Source organism: Silurus aristotelis (assembly GCF_946808225.1).
Source record: "Silurus aristotelis genome assembly, chromosome: 2".
Lineage (NCBI taxonomy): Eukaryota > Metazoa > Chordata > Actinopteri > Siluriformes > Siluridae > Silurus > Silurus aristotelis.
The window spans coordinates 31,099,044-31,124,459 of record NC_139575.1 but is presented as its reverse complement, the minus strand read 5'-3'; the positions used below and the strand labels follow the sequence as shown (position 1 = coordinate 31,124,459).

At 37.5% G+C, this 25,416-nt stretch overlaps 1 protein-coding gene across 2 annotated transcripts in view; it reads right to left on the bottom strand.

Annotated features, from left to right (window-relative positions):
- Positions 1-25,416, bottom strand: part of abcc4 (ATP binding cassette subfamily C member 4 (PEL blood group)) — a 48,002-nt gene that overhangs the window by 3,050 nt on the left and 19,536 nt on the right. For both annotated transcript variants that reach the window (XM_083531440.1, XM_083531441.1), the window contains 22 exons: positions 24,251-24,376; positions 23,185-23,434; positions 20,197-20,304; positions 20,031-20,120; positions 19,742-19,933; positions 19,413-19,507; positions 16,269-16,355; positions 14,421-14,517; positions 13,378-13,584; positions 13,065-13,202; positions 12,341-12,378; positions 12,068-12,186; positions 11,764-11,910; positions 7,763-7,842; positions 6,634-6,784; positions 6,368-6,487; positions 6,018-6,128; positions 5,166-5,266; positions 4,879-5,067; positions 4,464-4,709; positions 3,487-3,659; positions 2,709-2,814 (listed from right to left, as the gene is read on the bottom strand). In XM_083531440.1, the coding sequence (XP_083387566.1) occupies positions 2,709-2,814; positions 3,487-3,659; positions 4,464-4,709; positions 4,879-5,067; positions 5,166-5,266; positions 6,018-6,128; positions 6,368-6,487; positions 6,634-6,784; positions 7,763-7,842; positions 11,764-11,910; positions 12,068-12,186; positions 12,341-12,378; positions 13,065-13,202; positions 13,378-13,584; positions 14,421-14,517; positions 16,269-16,355; positions 19,413-19,507; positions 19,742-19,933; positions 20,031-20,120; positions 20,197-20,304; positions 23,185-23,434; positions 24,251-24,376 (2,971 nt within the window). The remainder of the gene's footprint in view (positions 1-2,708; positions 2,815-3,486; positions 3,660-4,463; positions 4,710-4,878; positions 5,068-5,165; positions 5,267-6,017; positions 6,129-6,367; positions 6,488-6,633; positions 6,785-7,762; positions 7,843-11,763; positions 11,911-12,067; positions 12,187-12,340; positions 12,379-13,064; positions 13,203-13,377; positions 13,585-14,420; positions 14,518-16,268; positions 16,356-19,412; positions 19,508-19,741; positions 19,934-20,030; positions 20,121-20,196; positions 20,305-23,184; positions 23,435-24,250; positions 24,377-25,416) is intronic.

The window sequence follows — 25,416 nt, the reverse complement described above, 5'->3', positions numbered from 1 at the left end:
CTGCAAGCAAGCGACTTTGTGTCAGAGGATTAACGCAAGAACCTCTAAACAATATTTAAAGCACGGTCTAATCATACATAGACAGGGATTAATATTTGCATCCACTGTCAGCTTTTCAGACCTTGATCAGCAGTAATGACAGCAGTGAGTAAGCCAGAAAGCTGTAATAACATCAGTAAGAGCAGGCGTTAGTGTGAGGTAAACAGTAATTATGTGAAGGATGAAATGTGAAGATAGTCATACTCTGTGTGTGTGTGTGTGTGTGTGTGTGTGTGTGTGTGTGTGTGTGTGTGTGTGTGTGTGTGTGTGTGTGTAAGTGAATTGAACACATGGTAGAGATTGAAAGTAGTACGTGTCAGCATGATTAACCAGGGCTGTGTGTTTGTAGGTGAGAAACAACAGAGATAATGCAAAGTGTTCACACAAAATTCAAGCCTAAATGGTTTATATAAGCTGCGTTCAGAAGTTGAAAACTACCCCCAATTTAAGAGAATGATTTACAGTACAGTAATAAAAGCACTGTAATAAAACCACTATAACTAAATGCTTCAGACAAGTAGACATAAGTCTTTGATGTCATCGTGGATTAATGCTGGTCCACTCCTGTCTGTAGGATGGCTTTAATTCAGCCATACAGAAAGGCTTCTAAGCATGAACTTCCTGTTTAAGGTTCTGCCAACGGATCTCAGTGGGGTTCATTTCAGCACTTTGACTAGCTCACTCAGTCAGAAGTGGATTTGTTCTTGCACCTGGGATCTTTGTCTTAAAGACCCAGTTGTGCTTGTACTTTAAATCAGGGACTAATCACTGGATAGTCAATGAGATTTTCTTGGTAGGGAGCATCTTTCTGTCTATAATTCTGTCAATTATATCAAGTCCAGACACTAAAACAGCAAAGCATCCCCATAACCTCACATTACCACCACCATGCTTAAATATTGGTATGATTCAGTAATAACAGTATTACTCTTATTGTTAAATGCTGTGTCAGCTTTAATTTCGATTTAACAGGACTGATGTCTTCCGGAAAGTTCCAGTTCTATTAGCCCTTTAAATATTATTACAGAAAGCATGGAAGGTTTTAGGCAAATAATAAATTTGTAAGAAGCAGGAAAGGAACAACAGTTTTTAGAGCATCATCTTGAGTCTTTGTGACTTCTTAGCTAATAGGCTAGCAAATTCACCAATGTTCCAGGTTTTCTCCATATGGAGATAATTACTCTGTCTTATGCTGGAATCCCTTAGTAACCCTTTCTAAAATAATATATTTCAATATCATAGCATACTAAGGCACTTAAGCTGAGATCACATTGCTAGAATGGTTCTTTTTACAGGGTTGGCAGTAATAAAACTGGGGAGAGTCTAAACTAATTGAATTTAATGATCAATTAAATTGTAGTTACTTGAGCAACTTAGATAACAGTTACTTTTTCCACATAGTACACAGGTAGTATGGGTTAGCTTTTATTTGGTCAACAAATGAAATTTGTTTAAACACTGTATTTTACTGGCTTTTTTCTTAGTATTTTTCTTGTACTACAAGAAATTACAAACATAAAAAAAAAAAAATGAAGAAGGGGCAAATAATGTCACTGAATGTAAGTGTCCATGCTGCACAGTAAGTGTGAATGTTTTATATTCCCAAAACAGAACCAGATCCCCTTTTCTGGCAGCTATAAAACCATGTGCATAATCCCTGCTGCTTAGATGCAAAGGTAACCTGATAATAAAACTAGCACACAACAGGAACTGTTATATACTGAAATGAAAAATTGCTACACGGTGAACATATAACTCATACATTAAAAGATTTTCGATAACTGCAATTACATTTCCAAACCCATGACACAGCAGATGTGACTAAAATGTACATTAGTTTCATTCTCTGCTTTCTCTTTGTAATAAGCTAATTCATTTACTTGTTCATTCATTAGTTGCCAAGTCAAACAGTACAGAGAATAAAGATGGCATTTCAAAAAAGGCATTTCATGCTATATAAATGCTATAAAGGTTCAAGTTGTTGTATCACGATATGGAAAAAGTGACATTCAAAACTATAATTAGTTAATTCAGGTATTTTATTACCTCCGAAGGATATGTAACCTATACTTGCCCCTGGTGGAATTACCGAAATTATCAGATAACAATGAGTTTAAAAGTCCTGAAAATATACAGGAAATTCTGACATGTTTATTGCAATAACCTACAATTTTACACAAACAACTTGTTGTTCATTTACACGGATCATTACGGCTTCACCAGCTCTTTGACAATGTGCACAGGGCACATAATGACACATGCAACATGTTATAAATTCACCCTGATACCAATGGGCTGTGGCAGTAGGCATTGTTCAACCACAAAAAAAGCCCAGTAATAGCAAGGTCGAAGATAATTCAGCACATCAGCGAGGTTAAGTTTAAGTTTCCACACATTCCCTCACTATATAACCATTATAAGGTAGTCTGGTTCACAATAAGCACTTCACCTCAATGCCTTGTAATCTTTTCTAAGTTGATATTTTATTTGTCAGTATTTGTTAATTGAGTAAATCTAATCTGCATATATTTCAGCATATACAGTATACACCCACTGCAGAACAATCATGCTATAGTCCTTCTCCTGAATCTATGCTTCTTTGGTATGGGCACCAGTTAAAGCCTTTGAGTAAAATAACACAGGAAGTGAAACTGTTCTGTACCACTTACCAGTATTCGGTCACTGTCTATGATTGTGTTGAGTCTATGGGCAATAGTTAAGACAGTGCATTCACGGAACTTCTCCCTAATGGTCTTCTGAATGAGGTCATCTGTTCTGTAAAATGCACACATGCAAAACATTACGTATTCAGCACAAAGTATCCTGCAGCTTCCCAGAAGGTCATGTGTTTACTTCTACAGGTCAGGAACATTATCATGAAGCATTATAAAAAAATGTATTTGGCAAATATTTTTGGCTTAAATGGCAATTAATTATATATGTTTGCCTGCTGTCCACTTGGTAGGTTATGGTTAATAGATCAATCTAATCAAATGGAGTGGAGCACTTAGGACAATCACCAAGGCCATCATTGTAGGAGTGTCCTCCTGCATTCGCACAAGCCTGTGTTGGATGAGTTGTGGGAGACAACAGGTTTCAGAGTAGTCACATTCTCAGACAGTACAGGAGTTACCCATGTTGCTGTAGTTACGACAAACTGATCCGCCGAATGAGCCGATAAAATGTGTGCGTTATCTTTACAAACAGTAAACTTTATAATCTCTAATAATTGGTCACCAGTTGCACCAGAATGAAAGTTTGAGCCAAACAAAAGTCTTTAAATATACTTTCTAAAAATCCATGAATTACTTACAAATAGGTAAAACTCAAATAAAGTTTTTTGAAGACCGCATATATGTTTGCTCACAAGCTGCCAGCAATATAATGTTGCATTTAAAACTGTTAGAAACAGTACATTTATTTTGTTTATGATAAACAAATGAACACCTGGGGTCTACGTTAGCTGTAGCTTCATCAATAATAAGTATTCGGTTCTTCCTCAAGATGGCCCTGGCAAGACACACAAGCTGCCGCTGACCAACACTGAAGTTAGAACCAGATTCAGCCAAAATGGTCTCTAGTTTACCAGGCAACTCCTCCACCACAGATTTCAGCTGTACCTGAAAGTGTATACATGAGAACACATATGTTACACAAATGGGGGTGGGGTAGGGGCACAAATGTATTGACTGCTTTATTCTAACTGAGCATGTGTTTAATTTATTTCCATTAATATTGAAACAATGAAATTCTCATTATTTTAGTAGTCTACCACAGTATATGAAAGGTACTATCAGGCATAACATAATGACATTATAACATTATGACTGGTTAAGTGAATAACACTGATTATCTCTTCATTATGGCACCTGTTAATGGGTGGGATTTATTAGGCAGCAAGTAAACATTTTGTTCTCAAAGTTGACGTGTTAGAAGCAGAAAAAATGGGCAAGCGTAAGGGCGAGTTTGACAAGGGCCAAACTTTGATGGGTAGACGACTGGGTCAGAGCATCTCCAAAACTGCAGCTCTTGTGGGCTGTTCCTGGTCTGCGGTGGTCAGTATCTAACAAAATCGGTCCGAGGAAGGAACAGTGGTGAACCGGTGAAGGGGTCATGGGTGGCCAAGGCTAATTGATGACCGTGGGGGGCGAAGGCTGGTCCGTGTGTTCCAATCCAACGGACGACCCACTGGAGCTCAAATTGCTGAAGAAAGTTATGCTGTTAATGCTCAATGAGTCACAACTGTTTTTGCAGAAAAAGGGGAACCAACACAATATTAGGCAGGTGGTCTTAATGTTATGCATAATGTAATGCCTGATCAGTGGCCATAAGGTTTTTTGGTGTATACTGCAGTAGACAGCTGTACAACAATCATTTTTTCAATGTCCAATTATTTTTGGAGTTGTATGTAATAATGTGTGCACCTCTTCTAAAGCATTCCATAGGTCCTTGTCTGAGTGCTCCTGAAAGGGGTCCAGGTTTTTTCTCATGGTGCCAGTGAATAGCACTGGATCTTGTGGAATAATGGATATCTTCTGGCGAAGGTCATGGAGGCCAAGATCAGCAATTGACACACCATCTATGTAGATCTTTCCTTGTGGCTCTGCCAGGCGGAACAGTGCAGAGATCAGAGAACTCTTTCCTGCACCTGTCCTACCCACGATGCCAACCTTACCAATGTGACAATTCAGAAAGTTCATGTTATATATCAAGGAAATTGAGCATCCAAAAGACTTCAAGCATTTAAAACCAAGTTTCATGCTAACAAATTGAAAATACAAAAAAAAAAAAAAAAAACATGATGGATGCATAATAACTGGAATATATAATGTGACTTACCTTCTCTTTGGGTCTAAACATGGCTTTTAAGTTTTTCAGCACCAGTGGTCCATTGGAACTGTAGGAGAAATTGACCTGGTCAAAAGTGATCAATCCCTGGCTTGGCCACTTTGGAGGAGGCTTATGTGCTTCCCATGCTGCTTCATTCTCCAGCTCTGTGTATTCCACCACTCTTTCTACCGAGGTCATCTACATGTACATGTACAAACATCACACAGGTGATGCATCAGCCAAAATTGCTCTTACTTCTTAAGATCATGCTAATGTGGTTAAAAGAAAGGTCTTACCAGATTCTCAACTTCAGCGCTCTGTCTGACCCCCCACTGGAACATTCCAATGAGTGTTACTGCATAGGACAAGGCTAAGCCAACAGCACCTGCATCCAAACCTGTGAAAAAAAAAAGTGTAGCAATAGCCATATCATCATTATTATAATAGCCATTTTTCTATCCAACATCTCAGCACTGACCTCTACTTTCACCGAAGCAATATACATTACACTTTTTGCAGAAGACTAAATTTAAATAAATGACAGATTTGGTTATTACATTCTACACAGCTGTCTGAATATTTGAAAGTTTTAAAAAAATATATAAGGCTTTTAAATAATCTTTTTTACTGCAGTGGGCAACTGTGCATAGAACAGACCCCATATATGGAGATTTGATTAAGGGATAAAACTTCCGCTTTGAATCAAGCGATTTAACAAATTTTGCATTAAGAAATTACAGCCATTTTTACATAGTGCCTTTTTTTATTCGCTTGAACCGTAATATTATATACAGTAGATAAAATGTATTTACTCAACAGATATCACAGAATGTTGAAAAATTGGTAAAAACACATTTGGAATCCACCTTTTATTGCCATAATTTATCATACAACAAGGTGGAAACAGGAAACCCCTGACAATTAAACTGCTTATAAGTCAGTGACTTTTAGAACTAAAAAATTTGCTTTTGAAAGTAAAAATAACTAATTCCATGCAACACTTTTTTTTTTGTTAAACCTATTGAATTAAAGCGGAAAGCCTTTACTTTCAATAACATCTTTATTGCTCTATGGGAAATTGATTTTGGTTGTTTGCAGAAAAAAATACACACATTGTTATATTATAGGTACTAAAGGTGATTTCTTACTGTTTCTCAGTACAAGGCACCCGAAGGCTGTAATGGTGACAAACACTGAACACATCCCATCCAGACGCACAGCAAACCAGCGTGACGTTGTCAGAAATAGAAAACAGGCCTCTGCATACAAACAATGAGTATTAAACTGTGTGATTGACTGTAGGTCATATGACAGGGTGTTCAGTCTTGCGGCCAGGGCTGCAGGTTTTTCTTACAACTAAATAGAACCACATCCGATTCCATATGTTTATTCGTTTGATCCTGCGATTCAATCAGTGTGATTGTTTTGGAAAAAAAACTGCAGCCCTTTCACACCTGCTATATAATAAAGCACTGTGTTACTGCAGTTATTGCAGTACCTGAGTGCAGGTCTTGATGAGAATCAAAGGTTTGCTGGAATCTTTCCTCAGCTTTAAAGGCACGAATGGTACTTAGGCCTTGCAGTGAAGATGACAAGTGAGAAAATACAGGGCTTCGAGCTATAGGGAAAAAAGAAAAAGAAAAAAATACACCTTCACTTTTGAATGGTTTAATTTTTCTTTCATTTCGAAAACATTTTTTGCATAGAAATCTCAATAATTCAGACATGTAAACAAGACCCCCAAAACCAATTATTTAAACTCACTAGTAGCTTCAAGACGTTTGATGTCACGTGAGGTCTGGAGGAAGTAGCGCCGAAGAAAGAGGAAGACTATTAGGAGAGGCAGCACAGGGATCAAAATCCATGGGATGACAGAAGTAGCCACAGCGATGACACCTACGATTTGCAAAAACACCTAGAAAGACACACACTGTATTACCTCTTTGTCATGGTGGTTAACTGTTGAGTCTTTAAAAATATGTTGAAAACTCCTTAGTGTTAAAGCTTCAGGGCTACCTACACATCTCCACAGTCTATTTTGCCATGACTTGACAGTTTCGGATGGTTTCCATATAATAAAGGCATATCCCATGGTTTATCTCAAGTCTCCCTTAGATCCTTTAACATATAATCAGCATATAGGACATGCTAGCCAATTCTAGCATAATATAACTGAAGGGACTGACCATTTAATTTACCCACTTACGCTCATGCGCCGATGAGCATAGCCAGGTTTTTCTCTATGAGTTTCTATTTTAAGCGCAGGCCTGGTTATAAAACAATTGCATTGTTGGCCACCCTGCTAGGTATGAGGCAAAGTAAAACACACGATCTGGGTGGCACAGATATATGTGTCAAAGCTTTCTTAGCAAGGTCCACTGAGCCAAGACAAGGGTCATTCTCTTGACAAAATGTGTGACCAATAAGGAGAAAGAGTGAATCTACATGGTTTAATGGGGGACCCAGGCATTCAAAAGGACTGTGTCTTTGCACAGGCTGGGAAAAAAAAAATCTAAGCCTTCCACATACAAGGGTAGGTAGAAGGCTTCGGTCATTGTCTACAGGCTCCCTTGTCCTTTTTGGAAATGTGGGGAAGAATAGTGAGAAGCAGACAGTAAGAAAGGCCCCTAAAATAATGGGTGACAATGGTCAATATGGTAAAGTCCTTTCAGTCTGCCAACACAACAGAAAAGGAAGGCTGACCCTTTCTGACAGAATGAAAAGTGCTTTAAATGAAAGACTATTATGCTGTTTTAATTTGGTCTGTCAAGCATTAATACAATGGCACTTTGTGGACATGAAGCAGGTACACACAGAGAAAGAGAGAGAGAGAGAGAGAGAGAGAGAGAGAGAGAGAGAGAGAGAGAGAGAGAGAGAGAGAGAGAGCGCTTACTTGGATAAAGTCCACAAATGTCCAGGGCAACATAGAGTCTATGTGACCAATGTCCTTTGCGAACCGATTAAGAATTCTTCCTAAAGAAGTGTGAAAAAAAGAACGTATGCATATGAGTGCTACAATGTTCGTGAATCATTGCTTGACATGCTCCTCATCGATTTCGGATGTCACCTAAATGTAGTAAATTTATACAATTCTTTAATTAGATGTGGAGAAAAGAATGACGTTGCATGCAAAAACGCACATAAAACAAAACAAACAAAAAAAAACCCTCATCTGACCAGCACTGGAAAATTGTTCTCAGCACATTTGCTACCATAAGAGCAGCTCTTCTTTTGTTTCATTTTTAATCGGTTTAATCAATCTGCTCATCATGAAATAACACATTGTACATGAACATATATGCATCTCTAGAGGCCAGGGAATAAAACACAATCAGCAATTACACTGCTTCTGATAGAACATCAACAGCTATTCATCTTAGACAATAAAAATAATTATAACAGTGATGGCTTAAGGAGAAGAATAAAAATCTGTGCACAGTGATCTTCTACCTGACTGCTCACAAACATAGATAAAAATCAACAAAAGGAAACCAGCTCACAGGTCAGCTGAAGCTAACATGACCAACACTGAACTGATTGGTAAACAGAGGTGCAATATAGTTAATAGTAGCCTTTACTGATTAACCAAGCAGACTAATGGGCTCAGGCTGTGTCCTGAACAACCATATAATGGTGATGCTATTGAGATGTTGCTCACACTATCAAAGGAACACCCTGATAAGCAGGCTAAACAACGCGTAATGCACAACTTATTGCACCAATTGCTTTTAAAAAAGACAAAATGGCTTTACTGAGCAGCTTTTTTTTTGTAGTACCTTAAATCATTAGCCTTTAACGAGTCCCTGTCATATAAAAAATGTGGCCTTGTAAACAAAATTACGGTTCTCCATTACTGAAGAGTATTTGGAATACATATTTATTTTCCCAGATATGGGCTGAAACTCATTACACATACATTTTAAACATATACGCTAGTCTGTCATAATAATAAAACACTATCAGGTGAAAGGAATAACTCTGATTATGTCAATGGCACCAGTCGAGTGGTGGGATATATTAGGCAGCAGATTTCCATCCAGATAAAAGCTTTCAACATGAGAACCAGGGAGCTGTCTATGGAAGAAAGGCAAGTCATTTTGAAGCTTAGAAAAGAAGACAAAAATCAGTCAGAGCCATTGTACAAGCATTAGGTACAGCTTATACCTCAGTTTGGAATGTCCTTGAAAAAAAACCACAGAAAACCGACAGTGAACATGTTGGTTAAGAAAACAATGGAAGTTAATGACAAACATTGTAAGTGCTGTAAAAAAAACACTAAAATCAACAATTATTTATATGACAATCTCCACAGAGCACAATAAACTGCTTGAGATTATATAGAGTCCATAGCACAAGAAGCAAATCACATAAGTAGTAAGATTCAAAACAACAGATAATAAATAAAAGACAAAGATGAGGCACAGAAGATCTGTAACGAAAATTACTAATAATTGTAATGATGGCAGCAAACCTTTAGTTCAGAAGTCTATAAAAACATTCTGTCTGCCAGGTTACAGACAAAAGCACACTGCATTTCAGCTCCTGAAGAGAAGACTAAAAGGAAAAACCCAACAAAAAAAACAACAAAAACTGAAAGGAGCTACAAAACTAGGAACAGCAACACGAATGCAAAAGTTGGTGATGTCAGTGGCTTGTCGATTTTTGCAGTTATTGCAAGTACAGGATATGCAGCTAAATATTTAAGATTATTTAATTTAATATACCAGCATCAGAGCTGCCAAGTTGTTTAACACATCTAAATGTAATCAGAATCAGAAAGAGCTTGATTGCCATGAATGTTTGCACTTACAAGGAATTTGACTTGGTGATAAAAGATAATTAAAAAAGAATGAAAAGTAATTACACATGATAAAACGCGCATAAAGACGTAAAGCTAAAATTTTGATTGTCTCAGTCATCTTTCGAGATTAAACCCAAATGGCTTTAGTGTACTGTAAAAAAAATTTTTGATTTGATTTGATTTGATTTGGTCCAGTTATTCCAATATTGACTCAAAACTATACAATTAGACTTAGTAAGATTATCATCCTTTAAACAATATTTTGATAATTCATTACAAAGGAATAATAATATCCAGAGGTTTTGATTCAAAAACAGTGTCAGAGTTCCAATTTTGGCTAAAATGGCCAATTTCTTTGGATTTTTAAGAGCTGTTTTTAACTGTTATGTCATGGTTGTGTATCTTTATAATGTAAAATCTTTGATGGAAATATCATACCAACATTTGTGAAGGAAGGAATTAGGCTACTGGGTGCAGCTCTGGCAGGCTGTCGATGCAAGTATATGGTCACATGATGTGAGCTTTATTAATTTTTACTCTGTGGGTTGCGCAGATTGTGACCTCTAGTGTTCTAACAGTGCAACAGCATTAGAGTTTCTAATTGTTAAGCTGGAAGTTGAAGGGGTGGTAATAAATGTCATCAATGCTTATGCTTTGAGCATTGGGTGCTGATAGAGGAGTTGTGGTGTTGTATTAGGAAGTTAGATGTGTCAGACAAATATGTGAGGGTGGTGCAGGACATGTAAGTGTGCTGGTGCTATGATAATATACAAAACTATACAAACAAGTCAAATAAAATAATAATAAAGTAATAAATAGAGGATATTAACTAATTAATTAGTGCATGGTATGTAAGTGAGGGAGGTGCAGGACATGTATGAGGACAGTGTGACAGCAGTGAAGTGTGCAGTAGAAACGACAGAGTGGTTCAAGGAGAAGTTTGGACTGCATCAGGGATCGGCTCTGAGCCCTTTCCTGTTTGTAGTGGTGATGGACAGGTGGACAAACAAATTCAGACAGGAGTCTCCATGGACTATAATGTTTGCGGATGATATTGTGATTTGTGGTGAGAATAGGGAGCAGCTTGAGAAAAGCCTGGAGAGCTGGAGGTACGTGCTGGAGAGAAGGGGAATGAAAGTCAGTGGGAGTAAGACGTGTGTGAATGAAAGGGAGGGCAGTGGAAGGGTGCAGTTGCAGGGAGAAGAGGTAAAGAATGTGGAGGAGTTTAGGTACCTGGGGTCAAAAGTGCAAAGTAAAGGAGAGTGTGTTATAGAAGTGAGAAAAAGAGTGCAAGCAGGGTGGAGTGGGTGAAGAAGTGTGGCAGGAGTGATTTGTGATAGAAGGGTATCTGCAAAAGTGAAAGGGAAAATTTATAGGACTGTGGTGAGACCTGCGATGTTGTATGGTTTAGAGACAGTGGTGTTGAGTAAAAGACAGGTGGTGGAGCTGGAGGTAGCAGAGCTGAAGATGTTGAGGATTTCGTTGGAAGTGACGACGATGGACAGGATTAGAAACAAGTTCATTAGAGGAACCGATCATGTAGGAAATTTTTGTGACAAAGTGCGAGAGGCTCAATTGAGGTGGTTTGGACCTGTGCAGAGGAGCAGCATGGGGTATATCGGTAGGAGAATGCTGAAGATGGAGCCACCACGAAGGAGGAAAAGACATGCAGGTAGTTGATTTGAAAGAGGCAGATGTAGAAGACTGAGTAGTATGGAGACGGATGATCTGCTGAGCGCCCATAACTCGCATCAACGAACTAATAATCTTCCAATAATTAAACCTCAGTTTGTAATTATGTAATAGGACATTTTTTCTTCTTTATAAATGTGAGGATCTAAAATCACAAAATGTTACTTTGTAGTTACTGAAGTAAAAAGTTGTTAGAATTGCTCTACAACACTGAGTGTTACTATGTAGACATGCTGCCCCTGTAAGAGATGTCACACTGCTCCCTACTGGATAACCAGTCAAAGTCTTACTCATATTTTGCAACCTAATAAAAGGCTTTAATAAAAGACATTTTAGGAGGCTCTGATATGAGAAAGAAATTACATCATAAGAAAGCAAAAGAGAAAAGCACCCAGACTCACCGATAGGGTTAATGTCAAAGAAGCGCACAGGGGCCCTGAGGATACAGTTGAACATGCGATTGTGGAGCTTCTGGGCAGAGCGCACTAAAGCATTAAACATAATCAGACTGCGCGTAAAGCCAAAGAGAATCGTGGTCACTGTTAAACCTAAAGAGAAAAAAAAAATACTGTAATTGTTCATAACACCATGCTAAATCAATACTTAGTAATGCAACAAAGAAAAAAATATTGCATTATATGTCCAAAATATACATTCATTTAAATACTTTGTAAGTCAGTCTGTTATACCAGTGCTTGACTGTACCTGAATAAATGCCCAGGTAGAAATCAATAGAGAGTTCTAGAGTGGTATTCTGATTAAGGCTACTGTTGATGAAGGTATGGTTTTGGTTTAGCACATTTAGCTTCTCCTGTGCTGTAGCCCTGTTGATTTTAAAGCAAGAGTAAGCAAAAAAAATTTTAGCACATATAACTAGTTAGGACCTGATAAAACAAAAAGGAAAAAAGTCCAAGAATCCTTCTACAAAAAGTCAATAAAACCTCTATGGATTATGAAATATTTTAAAACTCCACTTACCAGTAAGCAAGCCACCAGTCTTGAAGAATATAGGATGTCTGTTAATTGAAAGCGATCACAAGCTTAACAAACTACAAAAGACATAATGGATAAAAATCTGCTAACCCTGTATAGGTGCATCTCAATAAATTAGAATATGATTAAAAAGTTGATTTACTTTAGTAATTCAATACAAACATGAAACTCGTATATTATATAGATTCATCACACACAGACTGATATACATCAATATATATATTCTTTTATATATTCTTTTAATTTTGATGATTATGGCTTACAGCCAATGAAAACCCAAAATTCAGTATTTTAGAATATTAGACTATTGTGGAAAGTTCAATATTGGAGACTCGTGGTGTCACACTCTAATCAGCTAATTAAATCCTAACACCTGTAAAGATTTCCTGAGCCTTTAAATGGTGTCTCAGTCTGGTTCAGGGTACACAAACATGGGGAAGACTGCTGACTTGACAGTTGTCCAGAAGACGATCATTGACACCCTGCACATGGAGGGTAAGACACAAAAGGTCATCGCTAAAGAAGCTGTTCTTCAGAGTGCTGTATCCAAGCACATTAATGGAAAGTTGAATGAAAGGTAAAAATTCAATAGTGTGACGAATCAATATAATAAACAAGTTTCACTTTTTGTATAAAATTACTAAAAGAAATAAACTTTTTATTGATATTCTAATTTATTGAGATGCACCTGTATTATATCATGCTGTACCTGTGCAAGCAGGTTAAGCAGAACAAGGATGAGCAGCACGAAGGCACTGACTCCAGCATTGAGGTATTTCATGTACATGCGGAACCCTATGTTCCCCTCAGAGCGACTCTCATCTGACATGGTCTGAACATGTTCTTCCTGGAATCATCACCACCACCGAACACACATGGGAATAAAATGAAATATACTCATATTTGCATGTGAGATAAAAAAAAGTAATAATTTAACCAGACAGTACCAGAGTTGTATTTAATTATACAGTACATTTTACACAAAGAAGTACAATTCCCCAATAAATAATTAATATGCATACAGGCAGCTGATCTGCGTCATCTTTACTGGACACAACTGATGAGGTCCCCGAGCGAACAGAGTTCTGTGAAAGGGTTCGGTTGCGAGAAGACTCTATGGGCCCAGTCCCACCTTTCTGCTCTTCTTCCTCATCCTTTTTTAACAGAGATGTAAAGTCCACACCTGAATTCAGAAGCTCTGTGTATGTGCCCTGCACCACTAATTGACCCTGCAATGGGAAAAATGGTGAAAATGGTGAAAAAAGAAATGTCTGTCATCTTTGGAATAATATTAAAATAAAAACAGCATATCATTTCATCACACACTTTCAAGTCAACCGACTTTGGACATTTGGAGTCAACAGGCTTTAAAAGTCAAATAAATGTGCTTTTTTAAATACACTATATGACAGGACTGTGGGACAGCTTTAACAATGGACAACTGTGGCTTTTAGATGGTTTTTTTTCTTTTTTCTAGCATTATCTATTATATGAGTCAAACACATTTACATGGTTTGGCTTTTTTATGCCTTGATTAATAATTACATTTATAAAAGTGATTTGGACATATACGTACATTTAATAGATATTTAAATTAAATGCTGAATTTGCTATTCTGCATTTAACTGAAAAAAATAAGAAGGTGGCCTTAGTTTAGAATGGATGATTTTTTTTTTTTTTTTTTTAGTTTTCAGAAATATTTTTTCAAATGTAGACTACAGACAGTAGCTGGCCGTGGCAGCGTTGGTGTCACGATGATTATTATTAAATTAAATGAATTAAAATTCATTTTCACTTTCCGTTTAATTTGGAACTTGACATGAAACATCTCAGATGAATGATCCCTCATAAAACAAACAGCTACACAGAGTAGAACCAATTTCATAAAGCTAATCTTACACACAGAGATTAAGTGCTTAATACTGACTGACAGCAGCACTAACCAAATTGTCTGCATCCACTCCTTAACTGTGCTTTTAAATACAAGCCTCAAATAAAGCTTGCAGCAAGTATTCACCGTGCCCTAGCATGATCGAAATGTAGTACAGCTGGCTCTTGAACACACCTCTTTCAAAACCAGGATATGATCAGCTGCTTTCAGAAACTGGAGCTGGTGAGTCACCAGGATCCTTGGTTTCTTCTTCAGAATGCCACAGATACAGCTGTAGAGTAAAAACACCATGTCTGAAGACTTTGATTTTTTTTTTATCTTTGCTTAATGATTTATTACTTATTATTTCCACAATATGTTTACACACTTGGCACCCTGGCGAATATGCTTGTACAATAAAGATTTTTATCATCCCTACATGATTGTTCCAAGTTCGCAAATGTGGAAAACACAAAAGAATAAATAAGAATGATAAAAAAAAAAGAATGAAAACTTTGACCTTACAGTGCATCTGGAAAGTATTCACAGCGCTTTACTTTTTCCACACTTTATGTTACAGCCTTATTCCAAAATGAATTAAATTAATTATTTTCCTCAGAATTTCACAAAAAAATTCCCCATAATGACAATGTGTTGAAGTGTGTTTGAAAGCTTTGCAAATTTAGTTAAAATAACCCCCCACTAAAAAAAAAATCACATGTACAGAAGTTTTCTCAGCCTTTGCCATGATATTCAAAATTGAGCTTAGGTACATCCTGTTTCCACTGATCATCTTGAGATGTTTTTACAACTTGTAGTCCACCTGTGGTAAATTCAGAACCCCGGTCAAACTGAGCAATTGGGGGGATAGACAGGAAGGTGACCAAGAACCCAATGTTCACTCAAAGAGCTCCATCATTTCTCTGTGGAGAGAGGAAAACCTTCCAGAACAACAAGCATCTCTGCAGCACTCCACCAATCAGGCCTGTATGGTAGAGTGGCCAGATGGCCTGCCTGGAGTTTGAGAAAAAAAACCTGAATGACTCTCCGACCATGAGAAACAAAGATTTAACTCTTTGGCCTGAATGACAAGCGCCATGTTTGGAGGAAACCAGGCACCACTTATTACCTGCCCAATACCATCCCTACAGTAAGGCATGGTGGTGGTAGCATCATGCTGTGGGGATGTTTTTTTAGCATGAACTTGGAGACTAGTCAGGATTAAGGGGAAAATGTATGCAGCAATGTACAGAGACATCCTTGGGTTCTCTGGACCTCAGACTGGGGTGACGGTTTATCTTCCAACAGGACAACAACCCTACGCACACAGCCAAGATAACAAAGGAGTGGCTACGGGATGACTCTGTGAATGTCCTTGAGTGGCCCAGCCAGGGCCCAGACTTGAACACGATTAAACATCTCTGGAGAGATCTGAAAATAGATGTGCACCGACGCTCCCCATACAACCTGATGGAGCTTGAGAGGTTCTGCAAAGAAGAATGGAAGAAACTGCCCAAAAACAGGTCTGTCAAGCTTGTAGCATCGTACTCAAAATGACTTAAGGCTGTAATTAGTGCCAAAGGTGTTTCAAAAAGTATTGAGCAAAAGCTGTGAATACTTACGTACATACACTTTTTTTAAAAATATGCAAAGATTTTAAACAAACTTCTTTTACGTTGACATTATGGGCTATTGTTTGTAGAATTTTTGAGAAAAAATAATGAATTTTATTTATTTTGGAATAAGGCTGTAACATAAAATGTGGTACGAGTGAAGCACTGAATACTTTCTGGATGCACTGCAAAAATGAAATAGGCCTACAAAAATCTTAGCGATAAATATAATTAGAAATTAATTATAAAATGATTAAATACAGTATTTATGTTTTGTACTACAGATGCATTAAAACACTCTGAGCAGTAAAACAGAGAAAACTTGGACGAGACATTCAATTCAATTTAACACATTCAAAAAAACAACAAACCCCCCCCCCCAAAAAAAAAAACTACTATTATTGCAAAAAAACCTTGAAAAAAAACTTACCGATCGAACAGATGTCGTCCCACTTCTGCATCGACTGCACTTAGTGGATCATCCAATAGGTAAATATCAGCATCTTGATACACAGCCCTAAAAAAAAAGACATGTCAGTTTTTCAATGACCTTAGCTTTCACTTGTTGGTACATGTGGTTTTGTTAACCTTGGCTGCTATGAACACACAAAAAGGTAATTAATTTGAATTTGCAAACAGAGCACAAGGTAGAACATGGAGAAGATATGGGTAAAACGGGAAATATACTGTAACAAAAACCTTCACAAAGGAAAAGAAATCCCAAAAAAAATAAAATGCACCGAAGAATTAACACAAACTGCTTAATTTAAAGCAGAGACACTTTAGTAATTGACACACAATCTTTCTCTCGTTCATATTTACCAAAATTCATCCAAATATATGTAATTTTATTGTTCTACTTTATCTCTGAATGATTTAGTGTGCAGAGTCCTAAATATAGGTAAATCAAACCTGAGATGAACAGCAACACATGACATAATACACCGTGTTATTATTTATTTTATGAATATAATTTTTTTAATTTTATTTGTTATTTATCAAATATCCCTGATGAATTTATTATCATCATTACCGGTAAGTGTGGCAAGTCTGCCTTCTATAAAAGCCGAAGTTTTAGCGGTTTGCTGGTCTGAAGCATTCATGTGCATGTTAACACAATGCAAAGGAGGAAGGACATCAGCAATGATCTTAGACAAGCTAATTGTTCCTACCCGTCAGTCTGGGAAGGGCAATTTCCAAATAATTTGAAGTCCATCATTCACCATTGTGCATAAACAAATGTCTGCAAACCTGTAAAATGAACTAAAGCAACAATGTAAAGAGTGGAACAAATTTTTTCCACGATGATGTGAGACTGATAAGGTCATACAGAAGTTATTGCTGCTAAAGGTTTTTCTACAAGTTATTGTATCATAAGGTGTTCTTTGTTTTTCACACATGGTTTCTCTATTTTGGCTTTATACTGTAATGACACTGTGTAATTAAGTCAAGTCAAGTCAAGAAGCTTTTATTGCCATTTCAACTATATATAGCTGGCGCAGTACACCACACAAGTTCTCCAAAACCCTGGCGCTACATTAAACAACTTGAAACTACATAAGAGAACACAGAGCTACATAAAAGAACATGGAGCTACATAAAAGAACACGGAGCTAAGGAGTAAAATAAGTTGTCTTAGCCACATAAAGTGCATTGTGTGCAACCTGGTGCAAACAGTGCAAGACAGATGACCACCAGACAATACAAAACAGTGTGGAACAGATACACAAAACATATAAATATTATATATAGATATACAGTACAATGTGCAAAAGAGGACTATAGACAAGAGTATACTCGAAAACATAAACACAATGTTTTGCAAAACAGCAAGAGCAGCATTTAATAGGTGTGAAAAACAGCATGTAAACAGTATAAGATTATAATATAATATGGGTGGTGCTGAAGACATGGGTGTCTATGAATTCAAATGATTATTGAGTGTGTGTTTAAGTTCGGGTTGTATCTGTCAGGAAAGCAGGGGACAAGGGACTGGGTGCACGGGAAGATTGTTCTGTCAGGAAAGGGTGACTAGGTGAGTGGATGGGAGAACCCAAATGCAGGATGCGACGGGGAGTAAGGAAAATAAAGGTTATAATAAAAAGTAAGCAAAGCAATGGGGCAAAGGCAAAAACAAAGTCCAAAAACAGTGCAGAGTTAAAAACAGAGGCAAACAAGGCGATGCAGGGAAGAACCAAAACCAAAATCCAAAATTCCAACAAAGAAACATAGGCAGAGCAAAAACAAAAACCAATAAACAGTCCAGAGTTCAAACCAGGTAATTAGGAAGGCATAGCAGAACAGGGGTCAGGAGCAGGAGCAGGAGCAGGAGCAGGAACAGGAACCAGAGCAGGCAGGGTGGCAAGAGTTATCTCAGGGGCCAAGGAGCTGGTAAGATAATCTGGCCTCGAGCTAAAGTCTTGTGTGCCCTTAAATACCGGGAGGCGTGGGAAAAATTACAAGATGGCCGCCAACCCGGAAGTGCGCGCCGCAGAAGATCCTGACAGTAACAGTTTAGTAACACATAGTTGAGTGAGTGAGTGTGTGTGTGTGTGTGTGTGTGTGTGTGTGTGTGTGTGTGTGTGTGTGTGTGAGTTTGGTACAGTTCTGTGTGTTGAGGAGCCTGATGGCTTGAGGGAAAAAGAGGTCATGTGTTGTTCATCTAAGGAAGCACTTGCCCTTAAGTCCTGATAAGGGTCACATGCTATATATTATGTCCTGTTACATAAAATTATAAATTGTCAAACCTCGAGACTATGTCGCTAGATTTGTTAACATGTTAAAACCCTTTCAGGAACTTCAGTTAAAAATTAGGGATAAATCTGGTGACTTTTTGAACATGGGTATAGTGACTATCTTTTGTGACATCTCTCCAGATCACATCACAGCTGCTGATTTCACGAGCTACTGATATAATACTGATATACGAGAGCAGGTTTACTCATCAGTGTGTAATGTGCTGCGCTTGCAAACACTGACAGATCATCACTGTTAATGACTAACTGCTGATCAGTAGCTCTTTGTCCCAGCCTCTGATGGTACAGTGTGATAGTTGGAAATGTTGAAAAATTTTGGGACATTGTGACTTAATTAAACTATGGTTGTTTACTTTTTTTTAATTACTGACCATGTAAAAAGTTATTGTGAGTGTGAGATTTTTGGTTCTGGCTAAAATGAAACAGAACCGGTCGGATTAAAAGCGAGGGTTCGGTTTTCACTTGGAAATCTGTGGGGACCTCTACAATTCACATTACAGTTTATACATCAGAAAACTGAAGAACTGCTGCCCTTTTATATCCAGTATACCTTCTTTATTACTTAACTACTGCAAGTGTATATTAAAGGTTTGATATCACTATGGACAATTAGTCATCAAAAAGAGGAAAACATCAAACAACACACACACACACACACACACACACACACACACACACACACACACACACACACACACACACACACACACACACACACACACACACACACACAATGGACAGGATGATATTTTTTTTCAGGCCCATTGTCTTCACTGTGTATACAGATTACTTAACAGTGTAAAAACTATTAATCATACCTGGCCAGGTTAACTCGAGCCTTCTGACCTCCACTGAGTGTAGCACCTCGGTCCCCAATCACAGTCAGATCTCCCTCAGGGAGTATCTCCATATCCTACCACGGATACAGAAATATGAACCCATACAACACTATATGCTTCATGTTAGTACATTATATTTTACATTGTAGTTTTATATTTTACACCAGCAACTAAGTTACAGCAACTTTAATCCACTCTAGTTCTATGTATATTTTTCCTTTCCGATGTGAATGGAATAGAATTCTTTACGTGTGTTCTACGAACTCACAGTATTAGAATTAGAGTAAAGTGTCAGAGTGCGACCATACCTTCTTAAGAGCACATGCCTTTAAAACTTTCTCATATCTTTGTGGCTGGAGCTCCTTTCCAAACAGGATGTTGCTGCGGATAGTACCTGGATACACCCAGGGCTGCTGGGACGCATAGGTCAAATTCCCAGTGACTTTCACTATCCCTTTGTCATGTGGCAGCTCGCCCAGAATGGTGCTGAGCAGGGAAGACTAACAGAGAAAAACACAAAGAAAATGTTTTTTAAAAAAGGGAGGAAAGGCTTTTCTTCTGAGTAGAAAGCAAATAAAAAAATATATAGTCACAGACCTTTCCAGAGCCAACAGAGCCAATAACAGTAATGAGCTGACCCATCTTCACTCTGAAGGATATGTTTTGCAGTGTTGGAACATCCAGACTCTGTGTGTAAGCGGTGAAGCATTAGTCACTGGCCTGGTAAGAGGTGTGTGTGGATATACAATAGAATGTGATTCACCTTCTCCCAGTAGCATATGAGATCCTTTATCTCCACAGACGCCTCAATCTTTTCCTCTTGAGAAACGGCAGCGTCGGGTTTAGCCAACTCATCCAGCAAAAGGAACTTCTAAAACCCAGATTACCAACAGGGTGAGCAAGCAAGCAAGTAGTATTATTATTGCCACCCACTTTAAGTGTACAAGTGTATAAGCACTTACACAAAATCCATTGAACTGTTAACTGGCTATTACACCTGTATACATTAAGGGTGTGTTCAGTGTAAATCAGTCGCCTAATAGAACTGCAAACAATTTGCAGATGATAAAAAATAATTTCTTTCGGCCTCTCCCATTAGGGGTCGCCACAGTGGATCATCCGCATGTTTGATTTGGCACATGTTTTTTATGCTGGATGCCCTTCCTAACGCAACCCTCCCCATTTATCCGGGCTTGGGACCGGCACTAAGAGTGCACTGGCTTGTGCAACCCTAATGGCTGGGGTTGGTTCCCTGACCGGGGATCGAACCCGGGCCGCAGCAGTGAGAGCGCGCCGCATTCTATCCACTAGGGAACCTTGCAGATGATAAAGATTTGTCATATTACTTTTATAAAGTGTACTTTTATTTATATCTATACAACTTTGATGTATAAGAACAATAATGTATATCTTGAACTAATAATGAATAAAATGAGTCAATACCACATCATGCTGCCGCACTGAATATCAGGCTGTAGGCAACCAAAGCCATGATTATGTTCAGTACAAGTAAGAGAGTACATTACAAATATACAAGGCCGTTTTATGAACAAAAATGTATATTTACTGACTAACATTTCCGGAACATTATGGCAAATAGATTATAGATGGAAATATAGTTAGAAAAATAGTTCCTAAAGAAACCATAGTTGAAAGAGATGTACAGTATGTTGTCATACAAGGTACAGACTCACAACTAGTCAGCTAACAGGCTAGCTTGCTGCTCATTGGGCCTGCAATGATTTGTTATTTTAAAGAGATATAGCTAGGCCATAAGATTTTAAGGCGAAAAAATACAAAGTAAAAAGAAATAAATAAACTATGGCTAGTGTATGATAAAGGTTTCACAATCCTTGAACATTCTAAGTAGAATTTAAACCAGGCGATTTGCTCCTACATGTAACAGTGGTTAATAAAATGTTGCCCCCGACAGTCATCCTTCGGGGCTGCAGCTGAGCGCTTGTGCAGTGGACATAATTTTAATCATGTATTTCTTCAGGGAGGTGACTGAACACAGTATTATTAGGCTTATCAGACATAGCATTTCTCTAGATTACCTCGATCCTTTCCAGTGTTTCATTTAGAATTGCATGTGTGGGTTTCTTGGCGCTTCGTAGTTGAATATATTATTAAAACATTTTACGTTTTTCATCCTGCAAAAAAAGACTGGTTTGCAGGTGTTCTGTTGCCCTCCTTGACCAGAATGTAACTTGATACCAGCCCTTATTTAATAAACCAGTTGTGTTGCCGGGGACTAGTGCAGCAAGGTGTCCAAGTTTGTTAGGGTCTTTACATAAAATAGAAATAGCGTCTTATATCTTTATCAACCTGTCAGATTAGAATTATAAAACAGGTGATGCTGCGTAGCTCTCTCAATCACTGAATCCATACAATTCCTTATCTTAGGTCTGACTTTACTTAATAGTTTATAGATTATTCGCAATAGTGAGCAAAGGACACGGGTTTACGCATCCCATACTGTTTGACTTTCAGTGTTTTTCCTTCAAAAATGCTAAATCTGTGCTATATGCACACAAATTTCCTTCTTCCTATTAATCTTCATTATATGACACTATTTATATCAAAAGTTTGGTATAAAAATATTTAGATCAAAAGTTACAGTATTGATGAAACTTAACAGGTCCAGTGTAATGAACTATTGCTAGAACTGAACTTTTTGTAAAAAAAAAAAAAAAAAAATCATGCATGTGTAATCTAATTTAAACCTAACTTTCTTTTCTATAAAGGAAATAAATTAATTAGAATTGAGGACCGGTTCATTATAACAGGAACAACCTGTACCAGCAGCGTGTTTGCTGTTGAGAACCGATCTATTATTAACCCAGTAATATTAAACCATTTGCATTATAATGCCAAATATGCATTGAGCAAGAGCTCAACAACTATAAATAAGCACGAGGTTACAACTTTAAACAGGTAAAAAGAAAAACATATTCAGCAAAATATATAAAAATATTACCAAAATATCAAATAATTTCAGTGACAAATGATTTGTGATTAAATATCACTTACCAAGAAGCATTCACACTAGGCCAAATGCTGATTAGTTCAGCCTGCCCAATTTATCATGGGTTGAATCAGATATTTACTTGTCGCTATATTAGTACAGTGGTACCTCAGAATACGAATTTAATTCATTCTGGAACACAATTCGCACTCTGAAATATTCGTATACTGATGTCACCTAAGGAATAATGTAAAGTGGGATAATTCGTTCCGAATGACCCCAAATATTAATATAAAAATACAACAAATATGCACTAAAATGATTTAGAATTTAGCATTTCATAATGGTGCCTTAACATCTAAAAGAGAAAAACATTATCTTTACTGGGTTCTTTACATTTGAGAAGAGTGAATGCTGGATGATGGTGATGAAATTGAGAGGAGAAGAAGGGAGAATTATTGTTGTGCTCTCCCTATGAATTGAAAATGCTAAATGAGGGTTGAGAGGCGTGGGAGAGCATGTGAGGAGGTACGGAAGAACCATCGTCTCTTCGAATTTTAGCCCGCAAGATTCGGAGGATTAGTATTCTGAATTTTTATGGATAAACCAACACTTTTACGAATTTCTATTCGTATTGTGAATTATACAAATTCAGAAGCATTTGTATTCAGAGGTTCATTTCAGCATATGGAATATAATAAATATCTGTAGAAGAGATTAAAATTTTATGTCTAACTACTAACGTATTTATATTGCATTACCTAAATGAATCAGGAACTGTACCTTGATCCTACGGATGCTGATGCTGGCCTCAGACACTTTCTCTACCGCAGCAGGGAAAAAGAGCGTGACGGTGAGGCGGACTGCACTGTACAGCGACACAGCCATAAACACGCGGCTGGCTGTGATTTTGTTTCCCACCAAGACGTACACAGTGAATGTCGCAAATTCAATTATCTTGCTTGCAGAGAAGAAGGAGGCCATGTTCATGCCACGCAGATAGGAGCTGCTCATGATTTTAGAAATTTCTTTCCTGTAAGAAGGAGAGAGCATTATAAGCTCAATGAAGCACACACAGACACACGTCAGCTACTTTTAGACTCATTATATTACAAGTAAAATTGGCTTGAAGTGTACTCATTGTGTGTTCTCTATTCTCAGAGCCAACATCTCAAATCCAGACTTGAAAAAGAAAATGTTTTTCTTTCCCAATAAACACTGAGAACTAAAGCCTTCAGGCTCAGAGATCATAATGCAGCCACTTCACAGCGTGCCAGAAGCGTGTAAAGGTTCATAAGGCAGATCCTGGTTGAGGATTCTCAAAATATTACTAGCCAAGAATCTTGTACAGGATGGAGAGATATTGCTGGCTTCTAATAGCATGCCTTTGGATATGACAGTATAGTGAGACACAGAGAGAAAAGAATATAAACACTCAAAAATTTTGCTATTTAAAAACTATTTAATAAAAGTTTAATTAAAAATTAAAAAACTATTTAATAAAAGTATTCTACCGCTTGTAAATTTGCATTAAAGGCATGGACCACATCGCATATGTACTTATACCAGCATTAACCAGCTGAAAGATTCCACTGCCATTAAAAAAAATGGCAGCATGCCTACTGTAGGTGCTTTTGGAAGTGGACAGGGGTCAGCATGGGGACCATGACCGGTCTGTGTCTACATAATCCCATATGTTGCTATTATAGCTATTATTAACTTTTTTAGCAATTGGTCCCGAACACCCCACAATTCTTGCTATATGTGACAAAGGGAGAATTTGACTTTGAAATCCTTCATGTAGACAGACTGCGTTTGACATGAGATACTTTCTTACTTAGATACTTACTTTCTGAGGTCGTTGATCAATGCTGCAAACGGCTTTTCCCATGCATACATCTTAATAATTCGTATCCCAGACACTACCTCATTCATTGTGCGTATTCTGCTGTCAGTAAGGACTGCTGTTTTACTCCTGGAAGAAAAAGAGACATAGACAAGTGGGGGAAGAAGTATGATACCGGTTTCAATTTAGAGCCTGAAACTTTAGCCAGTAATGACAATTCCTGTGATTTCCTGTTGTCCAACTGCAAATTAAGTTATATAACTATTAAATATTTATTCAAATCAGGATTTAAGTTTGAAAAGTTTCACTTCTTTACATCTCAGTTGATTCATATTGACCTTAATTGGAGAAATAAAAGCCTAATAGGGCAAGTTTAAAGGAATAAATGCCAAAAGAAAAAGCGAGAGAGAAAAGAAAAAGACTAGGACCACTGTAGGAGAGGAGACTCTAATAGTCTGTGTGTAATTCAGGTCCACTATCATGAGACATCTTTGAACATTATGCAACACTTTATTATGCCCAGGACATGGCAGAGAATATGACTGATAGTATGTTTTAGACCCTCTAATGTGCTGTGTGTCAAAGTCCGGGAATTGTGCAGAATGTCTCACAAATGTCAAATATTAAACCATCTTTATTGTCTTTTTTTCCCTCAACACTGGATTGAGGAGGGTGCATTTGCTTGCAAGAATTGTCTAAGGGGAAAAAGTTGCTAAGGTGCTTGGATCGATAGTGCCCACATTCACCTCCAAATCCTTTATTATTATTATTTTTTACTAAAATAAAGGAGTTATATAACTGCCACCGGCTGCTTGCTCAGCATTTTACTCTGAAAACTTAGCTTTTTCTGGAGTTTTGTAAAAATGCAATTACATTTAGAGTTTATTTATTCAATTTCAAATTACATTTTATTACCTCTAAAATAACTAATTATACTTAGTAATACTTATTATAAATTAGTTGGTATCCTAAGTCTGCAAGCTGGTTAACCAGTGTAATGAATTCATTGACACTCCCTGTAAGAGGAATGGAAACTGCATCCCCAAGTGGTGCATTTTTTGAATACGTTTTGAATAAAAGTAAATGTAATTTATGGGTGATTGGAATTCAATAAACACATTCGAGTAAGGGAAACAAAAACTTTCACAAATCCAGCTAAGATTTAGTAG